General features: G+C 16.0%; 3 protein-coding genes across 3 annotated transcripts; 2 read left to right on the forward strand and 1 right to left on the reverse strand.

The window, feature by feature from the left end:
• Nucleotides 1–1,080: 1,080 nt before the first annotated feature.
• Nucleotides 1,081–2,472, forward strand: CELF2 (CUGBP Elav-like family member 2, putative; the record flags this gene model as incomplete). Its single annotated transcript, XM_028671809.1, has 1 exon — nt 1,081–2,472. One exon carries the CDS (start codon nt 1,081–1,083, stop codon nt 2,470–2,472), a length of 1,392 nt encoding a protein of 463 aa, XP_028528425.1.
• Nucleotides 2,473–6,068: 3,596 nt separating this feature from the next.
• Nucleotides 6,069–7,916, forward strand: CDS (cytidine diphosphate-diacylglycerol synthase, putative; the record flags this gene model as incomplete). The annotated part of the gene is made up of 1 exon (XM_028671811.1): nt 6,069–7,916. The coding sequence occupies one exon, from the start codon at nt 6,069–6,071 to the stop codon at nt 7,914–7,916; it is 1,848 nt and encodes a 615-aa protein (XP_028528426.1).
• A 1,747-nt stretch (nt 7,917–9,663) lies between these two features.
• EMC2 (ER membrane protein complex subunit 2, putative) lies at nt 9,664–10,545 on the reverse strand (the record flags this gene model as incomplete). The annotated part of the gene is made up of 1 exon (XM_028671812.1): nt 9,664–10,545. The coding sequence occupies one exon, from the start codon at nt 10,543–10,545 to the stop codon at nt 9,664–9,666; it is 882 nt and encodes a 293-aa protein (XP_028528427.1).
• Nucleotides 10,546–10,757: the final 212 nt, after the last annotated feature.

The raw sequence follows: 10,757 nt of genomic DNA on the forward strand, positions 1-10,757 counted from the left end.
AAAAAAAAAAAAAAAAAAAAAAAAATTAGAAAAAATAGGTTATTCTAAAAATATGAACACGCTAGAGTTAAAAAGATATTTAAGCAATTATATTAATTTTTTCAATTTAAAACAATATTTTATTTTAGCGTATTTATTTACATAAATTAATATTCTATATTTTGTTGAGAAAAAAAAAAAAAAAAAAAAAAAAAAAAAAAACATGCATAAAAATATTATAAAATATTGTATACTTTATAATACGGGATATATTTTGTAAATAATAAAAATTAAAAAAAATTATAAATTAAAAAAGGAGTTTTTTTTAAGAGTACAATATTTTAGAGAATATATATTGTGTTTTTCTAAAGAAGAGAAATCTAACAAAAGCATTAACTTTATCTGAAATATTAAGAAATTGTGTGAGATTGTCATTTTATCAATAAAATTAGTCTCATCAAAAATTATAAAATTTTATGAGGAAAATAAAATTTTCTTAAATAATACTTTAAAAGAAAAATAGTTTTTTGAGGAAGGTAAATTTTTTAAAGAATTTTGAGAAAAACAAAAAAAAAAAAAAAAAAAAAAAAAAAAAAAAAAAAAAAAATTGTATTGTTAAATATAACAATAACATAAATATAATAGTAATGATACTAATAAGTTCCTTTTTAAAATATTAGCAATTATTGATAAAAGAATTATATAAAAATAATTTTTTTTTTGTAGAATTATTTAAATATTATGTTATTTGAAGAATAATTAAAAAAAACTACATTTTTTTTTAAGAGCTGTTAAAATTTTGTTTTATTACAAATGTTACAGAGAATATTTTTAAACAAATTTTGAAAAATAAGATAATATATAGAGAGTAAAATAGGATAAAGTGATGCATATTTTAAAAAAAAAAGAAATATATTCTTTAAAAATTATATTTCTAAGAAGTAAATTTTTTTTAAAGGATTATTTAAAAATTAAAAAAAAATTTAAATAAAATTTTCTTCAAAATATATATATATATTTCTGAAGAGATATTTTCATAAAAATTATTATTTGGGGGTATATTTAGAAAATAAACATTTTTTTAATAAAATTATGAGTTTTATGAATAACATAAATACAATGAGTAACAATACACAACAATATAATAATGAAAAAAATGAATCTTCTTATGGTGAAACGAGAATAAATGAACAATGTAATTATCAAATAAATAATCCATATAATCCAGCTCCATCTATACCTGTAAAATTATTTGTAAGTTCAATCCCAAAAAATTTGACAGAAAACGACATTAGAACAATATTTGAAGAATTTGGAGGAATAAAAGATATTGTTTTTATTAAAGATAAAAAGCCAAATATAAACAGAGCAAATGTATTTGTTCGAATGGAGTCAATATTTTATGCACAAAAAGCAATAAAGGAATTACATGGTAAGAAAGTATTAAATGAAAATTTGGGACCATTAATAGTAAAGTTTGCCATTGGAGAATTAGAAAAATATGGAGTCAATATGAATAATGCAAATGAAAACGAAGCAAAATTATTTGTGGGATCATTACCTAAAGATATAACAGAAGAAAAAATAAGAAATTTATTTAATAGATATGGAAATGTTACAGAAATATATATAATGAAAAATAGTAATGGTGTTAGTAAACGATGTGCTTTTGTTAATTATGGTTTTAAAGAACAAGGAATATTTGCTATACAAAATTTAAATGGTAAAATAGCTATAGAAAATGCTGAAAAACCAATAGAAGTACGATTTGCTGAAACAAAAAATCAATTACAAGAAAAGCAAATATTAAGTAGATCGTTAATGAATCCATTAAATAATAATAATAATAATAACAATAACAATAATAACAATAATAATAATAATACATATATGCAATCACAACAATTTAAAAATATGCATGTTGGCTCTTTTAGTAGATATCCTTTACATATGAATTATAATTTGCAGAATACTGCAAATCAACAAAGAACAGCAAATAATTCTACTCAATCCCACTGGAAACAATATTTTTCAAAAGAAGATGGAAGACCTTATTATCACAATGAGTTAACTGGACAAACACAATGGCACAAACCTAGAAAATTAGATCAATCTTTTATGAATCCATTAAATATTAACGAATTAACTGGCCCAGTAGGAGCTAATATTTTTATTTTTCATATCCCAAATGAATGGATGCAAAATGATTTATTAGCTGCCTTTTCACCTTTTGGTAATATTATATCTGCCCATATTGCAACTGAAAAGGATACTGGTAGAAATAGGGGGTTTGCTTTTGTATCCTATGATAATGTAGATAGTGCTATTAATGCTGTAAAATATATGAATGGTTTTTTAGCACATAAAAAAAAATTAAAAGTTACAATAAAAAAAGGAGAAGAACAATATGTTCAAGCATTGTTAAATCAAAGAAGTAAATTAAATAACACAGATAATAGAAGAAATTTTATCAACACCGGACCTCATACATAATTTTTTTTATCCTTTTGTTTTATATAAATAAATATATATATAATTAATAATCTAATAAAATAATGAAAATAAAAAAAAATAAAAAAAAAAATAAACTGATAAAAGAAAAGGCGCAAAATCATAAATTAAACATAAGTATGTTGACATAAATGAATATATATATATATATATTGTAACCAAAATATGTAAATAAATAAATATATAAAAACATAAAAATAATATCATAATAAACATAAATGAATATATATCTATTATATTCCATGATATTTGTTTTTAATCACCTATTTTATAATTTATTTACTTATAGTTACATGTGTATAATTTTTTTATATGAATGTGTAAATTTCATAGAGATATATTTTATTTTTATATTTGCATTACTAAATATATAATGTATTTACAAAAGTCTAAATTAAATATACATAGAAATTAAAAAAAAAAAAAAAAAATTACTTTGAAAATTAATTTGTTATTATATAATAATATTATAATTTACATGTTATAGTTATAAAATACATTTATTTTACATGGATGAATATTCATAATTGTTTGTAAATATTATTATTAATACAAAGTATCTATTTAAAAATACATATATGCATTTACATATATATACTTATGTTATCGTGCTTTTTCATTCATTTTTAATTGCGTTATTGTGTAATTATTTTATATATAGAATAGTTTAAATTTTTATTTTATTTTTTTAAATTGATTTTTATTATATAAGATGTAATATATAATAATAGCTTAAAAAAAAAAAATAAAGTTTACTGAATTCTTATTTAATCATACATTTATTTAGGCATTTACTTTATATCTATATGTGTATATAAATACAATTTTTTTTTTTTTTTTTTTTTTTTTTTTTTTTTTTTTTCATATCATTATTATTGATGAAATATTTACTAAAAAGAAAAATATATTTTAAAAAAATACTATATTTTATTTATAATAAAAAAATTTATAAAATCAATTAAGTACTAATGGAATTTTATTTTCTTTTAAAATAAAATATTTGGTATTTAAAATTTTTTTTTAATAATTTATTTATAATAGAAATTTTTAAGAAATTAATTATATATATTGTATTATTTACTATATTTAACTTAAGTAGATATATACATATATTTGTAATATTATTTTTGTATCACTCTAAATTTTTTAATTAATAATAAGAATATATATGTAAAAAATATATATATATATATATATATTTATATATATATATATATATATTATTATGTAAGCTTATTATTTATGCGTATATTAATGACATTCTTAGTAGATAATAATTAAAAAAAATCAAAAATGTATGTAAGCAATTATAATAAAATATAATGAAATAAAATTGAAATAAAACATGATAACAATATAATATAAAAAAAAAAAAAAATAGAAAATATATATTTATTTATATTTTTATGTTTTTACTTTTTTTTCATTCACAAGTGAAACTTAGAAAAGCTAAATTTTTTATATAATTTTTTTTATACATTCAATAGTTAATTTTGCATATTTTAAATATAAAACATACCCTAAAAGATTTACAATATATTACTTTTATAACATTAAAATTTTATATTTCATCTAATAGTGTTAGATATATTCCATTATTTATTTCGCATTTTTTTTTTCTTTTTTTTTTTATGTATGTTTGTACATACATATTAACAAGAACATTAAAAGAATTGCATAACTTTCTTATAACATTATTAAATATAATAATATATAAATTTTTTATCAATCAAATATTTAAATATAAAAGTATTAATTAAAAATAATTGATTCTATAATAAAATGAAGTATATTAAAATACCATTTATTTATATTTTTCATATCTTTAAGAAAAACGTAATAATAATGAAATTAGACAAAAAAAATATCAAAGTTTTGTAAGAATTATAATTATTATGATCTTATCACAAAAAATTAAATCTTTTTCAAATTTTTATTTAAATTTTTTTTTCTAATATATAAAATAGTTGTTTATTAAATAATATTTACGCAATTCTACTCAGATAAAAATTTTTATACATCATAGTTTTAAAGGTTTTTATATAATAAAATAATATTTTTCCAAAAACAATTATTTTTAAATTTTTTTTAAAATAGAAAAATTTTTACATAAATAATTTTTGCATATCAATAAGAAAACGTACATCTAGTACTCCATATGAAATATTAAACATAAATGAATAAAAATTGTATTTAAAATAAAAAAAAAAAAAAATATTTGATATTTTATAAAAAATTGAAAAATAAAATCTTATTATACTTAAAATTTATTTTACTGATAGATATATATTTTATTTATTAAGTAAAAAAAATAATAGAAACAAATAAATTATTAAAATATTTATATAAAATGTAAAATAAAAATAAAAATGTAAATTTTAAAAAAAAATGAGTAGAAAATTATGTTTGTCAGAAGTTATATAACAAATTAGTATTATATAAAAATATTTGAAATACGATATATTTTATTTTCAAAATTAATAAAGACACATTATAAAATAATAAATAAAACATAATTTGTACGTTTATCACTAACCATAGAAGGTTTCGTATATATATATAAAAATAACTAAAACTTTCTTAAATATTGTTTCTTTTCTTTTTTTTTTTTTTTTTTAATATTTATTTTTTTTTTCCTATCTTTTTTCCTTAAAAGCATATCTTTTTTTTCAATTTGAATTTGTATTCTACAATTTTATCTTTTTTTTTTTTTTTAAATAACTAGGTATATTTCATCTATAATTTCTGAAACAATTCTATTTCCTTTATTTTATTTTTTGATAAATATTTTATTATAATTATTATTCTTTTAATTTTTTTTTTTTTTTTTTTTTTTTTTTTTTTTTTAATATTATTCTTTATATATATATTTTCTGTAATATTTCATTTTATAACTTTCATTAATTTAAAAATTTCATCATGATTTTTTAAAGTTTCTTAATTTTTTTATGGTAATATGATACTTCTTTGTTAGTTTCATAAAGATTTATTTTTTCCTTTTTTTTTTTTTTCAAAAATTTTTTATATTAAAAAAAGAGATTATATAAGTGATAACATGGATAATATTTAATTATATAATTTTTTCGAATTATTTTATATATATGTATATAATTTATTTTTTTTTGTTTATATTATTACTTTGAATTAATATATTTTCCCTATATCATGATTTTTATAAAATAAATTTAAAAAAAAAAAAATTTTTTTTTAAAATATTTAAATTAAAATTATCATATTTTCTACTTTAAAACGTGTAATCATTTTATAAAAAATATATTTTTATATAAGAATTTTTATATAAATTTACATATGGTATTGAATATTTGAAATATATTTATAAAAAGATAGTAGTTTAAATAATATTAACATATATATATATATATATATATATATATATATATATATATATATATATATATATATATATATATATATATATATATATATATATATAATTATAATATATATAATTATAATATATTTATTGAAAAACAAACATAAAATAGTAATAATAATTAAAAAAAAAAAAAAGGTTATTTGAATAGTAAAATGATATATAAGAAATAATAAAAGAAACAATGCAAACGAAAAATGAAAAAAATATGAAAAATAAATATAAAAATGATCTCAATGAAAATAATGCAGATATAAACTATAATGAAAATAATAAAAATAAGTATTTAGATGTAGAAAAAAAAAATATGAATAATATAAAAAGAAAAAGTAAAAGTGTAGATGAACAATATCTTAAAAATGAATATTTAGATTTAGAGAATAGAAATATAAGCAGTATACATAGAAGAAGTAAATATATAGATGAAGAAAACTTTAAAAATGAATGTAAAAATAATGAAAGAAAATCTTCTTGTATATATAAAAAAAAAAAAAGTTTAGATGAACAGAATTTTAAAAATGATCTTTTAGAAGATGAAAATAAAAATAATTTAAAAAGTGAATATAAAAAAAGAAAGAGTTCCAAAGATATAAAATACTATAAAGAATTGAAGCATTTAAAAGAGTTAGTAAATTGTAAAGAAAATAATAAATTAAGCAACATTATTAAATTATATGGTTATAATAAAGGAAATAGTATAAATAAATTTAAATCTGGGATTAATTCAACTATAAATGACACATTATTAAATTCGGAAAATTTTGAATCCAAAATAAGAACATTTAAAATAAGAGCATTATGGACATTTATATTAATCAGTTTATATTTTCTTATTTTAGCTGCAGGACATTTTTATTGTTCTCTTTTAGTGTTAATATTAGTGACTATAGTATATAGAGAAATTATATCTTTAAAAAGTATAGAGAATAAAGACAAAAGATTACCACAAATATTTTATATAAGATGGTATTGGTTTTTTTTAACTATAATTACCTTAGGTATTCCTTGGATAATACCTAAATTAAAACATCAAATATGGTTTTTTAATTATTTATTAGCATATCATTCAATAATAATGTTTATATTAGCATTTATTGGATTTGCTTGGTTTATTTTATCATTAAGAAAATATTCATTAAAATATCAATTTTCTCAAATTGGTATTATATTATTATCTTCCTTATTTATAGTAACACAATCATTAATGCATATAGCAAATATATATTCAGGAATGATTTGGTTTATTGTGCCAGTTTCTTCAGTTATAGTTAATGATATATTTGCTTATGTATTTGGGATATTATTTGGTAAAACAAGATTAATTGAATTATCTCCTAAAAAGACAGTAGAAGGATATGTAGGTTCTTCAATTATCACAATATTGTGGGGTATATTTATTACATATATCTTACAAAGGTATAAATTTTTTATATGCCCACAAGCATATATTTCATTTATGCCATTTTCAACATGGAATACTATTGATTGCGAAGAAAATTCAATTTTTCAACAGAACGTTTATACTTTACCTAAACATGTATCATCAGTTTTATTCATAAATAAAATATATTATACCAAAATGATTTTTCATGGATTAGTTTTAAGTTTATTTGCTGCTTTTTTAGCTCCTTTTGGTGGTTTTTTTGCTTCTGGTTTTAAGAGAGCATTAAAAATAAAAGATTTTGGACAATATATTCCAGGTCATGGTGGTGTTACAGATAGATTTGATTGTCAAATTTTTGTTGGTATGTTTACATATATTTATATGAAAACATTTGTTAAGAAAAAAAATAAAATAAATTCTTATGATTTCCTCATAGAATCTATACAAAGATTAGACAATAAAGATATTTTACGTCTTTTTAATCAATTAAAAACTATTTTAGATAATAAAGAAATGTTGAAAAACAATACTAATAATAAAAAAAAGGATGATTTTATTTTAAAAGATGATAAATGTTTAGATGATAAATGTGTAGATGATAAATGTGTAGATGATAAATGTTTAGATGATAATTATGTTGAACTATAATCAAAATATTATACACTATATATATAAAGAAATAATATACCTCTTACATTCAAAAAAATAACTACTGCTACTCAATTAAATAAGTTTCTCATTATTTTCATATATACATAGAAATACTTTTGTTATATTTTAAAATAAAAAAAGTATGCTTTTATTAACTTTATAAAAAAAATAAAATTTTTTTTTATTCTTATTTTTTGTGTGATCCACAGTATGAAAAAATATAGAAAATATTATACTTTGTTATATTTTTTTAAAAAAAAAATATCAATATATATATAAATATTTCTCATAAAAAAATAAAATATATATATATATATATATATTAATATATTATTTATTATACTAATAAAAAAAATTAATTATAATTAACCATATGTGTATGTTACAAAAAACTTAAATTATATAAGTAACATTAATTATTAACAAAATTCTACAACATATATTTTTTATTTTATATTATTTTTATATAATTTTAATTTATTGTTTTTATTAAATTATAGAAAAATAATAAAAAGATACAAATTACATGAATTTTTTGTCTCGTTACATTTTATTTAGCTTATTTTATTTTACTTTATTTATTTTACTTTATTTATTTTCCTTTATTTATTTTCCTTTTTTTTTTTTTTTTTTTCGTTTTTAAAGTAATTTTAATGTGATACATTTTTTTTTTTTTATGATATTTTTGAAAGAAAAAAATTATATTTAACATTTAAACATGAGAAGAATGTAATATGAATTACACAAATAAATGAAAAAGGATTATATATGTTTCAACTCTATGGAAATTTATATACATAGGCATAATGTATTATTATTTTTGATAATGTAATTATTATAAAGAAATTAAAATTAGAAGAAAAATGCAGTTGTAAAATTATGTTTTTTATATTTAATAGTTTTTATTTAGGAATTTATTTCGATTAACATTTCTGTCATATACAAACAACAGTATGCTGATTTCTCAATAATTCATCTTTCTAATCATTTCAAAAAATAACTTTCTGTTTAATATCTTTAAATATTTCTTTCTTTTTATGAATGATATTTATTTTTTCCTTTATTTCATCTTTTTGATATATAAATAATTATAAAAAATAAAATAAAACAGTAAAGAATGAGAATAGCACTATATATATCATATTATTATCTAATAAAAATTTGCAAATTCTTGTATTTTACGAATTATAAATTTACAGATAAATTATTAATATGATTATATATATAAGGGAAAAATATTGTAAATCATCTTTGTAATGAATTATTATTCATTCTTATAATATAATAAAGTATTTAAAATAAGTATAAAAAAAAATAGTTATAATATACATATATATATATATGTGTGTGTATATATTAGTGTTGTTTGTATTTTTATATGAGAAAAAAAAAAATTTGTTACTAAAAATATAAAGTAATTTAGTAAAAAAATATTTAAAAAATATATATATATATATATTATTAATAATGGAATAATAAGGTATTTATATACAAAATTATTAAATATAATAAAAAATTATGTAAAAGTAAAAACAAATTAAATAATATAAAAAAATAATGTAAATATTGAAAAATATAAAATTATATTTCAATTATAAACAAAAAATTAAAAATTGATTTATCATAATAATTATTAAAAAAAAAAAAAAAAAAAAAAAAAAAAAAGAAACCTTAATTCCATTTAATAACTTCTCTTATTGTATTATGATGTGTTAACTTAAAAATCATTTTAAGCAAATAAATTTTACTTAAAATTATCTCTCAACTGATTTAAGTAATCAAGAATAGAGTTTTTGTATAATAAGTTTATATTTAATTTACTATATAAATCAAATAATCTATTAATACATTTCAAAGTTAATATAATATCTACATTATCATTTAATAATTTTGTCTTTTTATTTGAATATCTTGTTATATTAAGGAGTATAATTCCCCATAATCCTCTTAAATTATTATTTTGTATTTTAATAGACAGGCAAAAATACTTACTACTTAATTCATATTGATTTAATGTATAATATAATTCTGCACACGTTAATATATAATATAAATTAGTTGGTAAATGTAATAAAATTTCCTCAAAACAATATAATGAGTAACTATATAAACAATCTTTCAAATAAATTTCTGCTAATTCATGCCATGATTCTAAATCTAATGGAAATTCTTTTAAATGATTATTTAATAATTGTACAACTTTATTTATATCATTTTCTAATATTTTTTTTAAGTTAATAATTTTGGTTCTTACTAAGGGATCACAGGGATATTTGCATAAACACTTCTTATAAATATTTAATGCTTCTGTATTTTTATTTTTTGATTCATAAATCATTCCTTTTAATATATCAATTTTCTTTCCGTTTAAGTTACCAAATTTTTCATTTAATTTATTAAAATATATATCTATATATTCATCTAAATTCAATTCAATAGATGCTCTTAAAATATTCTCATATATATTCCATTTATAAAATGAATCCTTTTTTATATTTCTTTTTATTAGTTTTGTACCATATATTATAACTAATTCTGATATATTTTTTTCTAAAGAATTTTGATAACATTTTTCCAGAGAATTTAAATTATTTTCTTTATTATATACAACTTTGTTTTCAACCATTTTTTTTATTTTATAAAAAGAGTGATAATTCAAATTATAATTTTTATTCTATTTAATTTTTTCTTTTTTATAATTTATAAATTAACGTTTTTTATTTTTCTTTATTATTTTTATTATTCTATATTTTTTTTTTTTTTTTTTTTTTTTTTTTTTTTCTATAAAATTATTTATATTTGATATTCATTTATTCAAATAATTTTTAATTTTCTTAT

Source organism: Plasmodium gallinaceum (assembly GCF_900005855.1).
Source record: "Plasmodium gallinaceum strain 8A genome assembly, contig: PGAL8A_v1_87, whole genome shotgun sequence".
NCBI lineage: Eukaryota > Apicomplexa > Aconoidasida > Haemosporida > Plasmodiidae > Plasmodium > Plasmodium gallinaceum.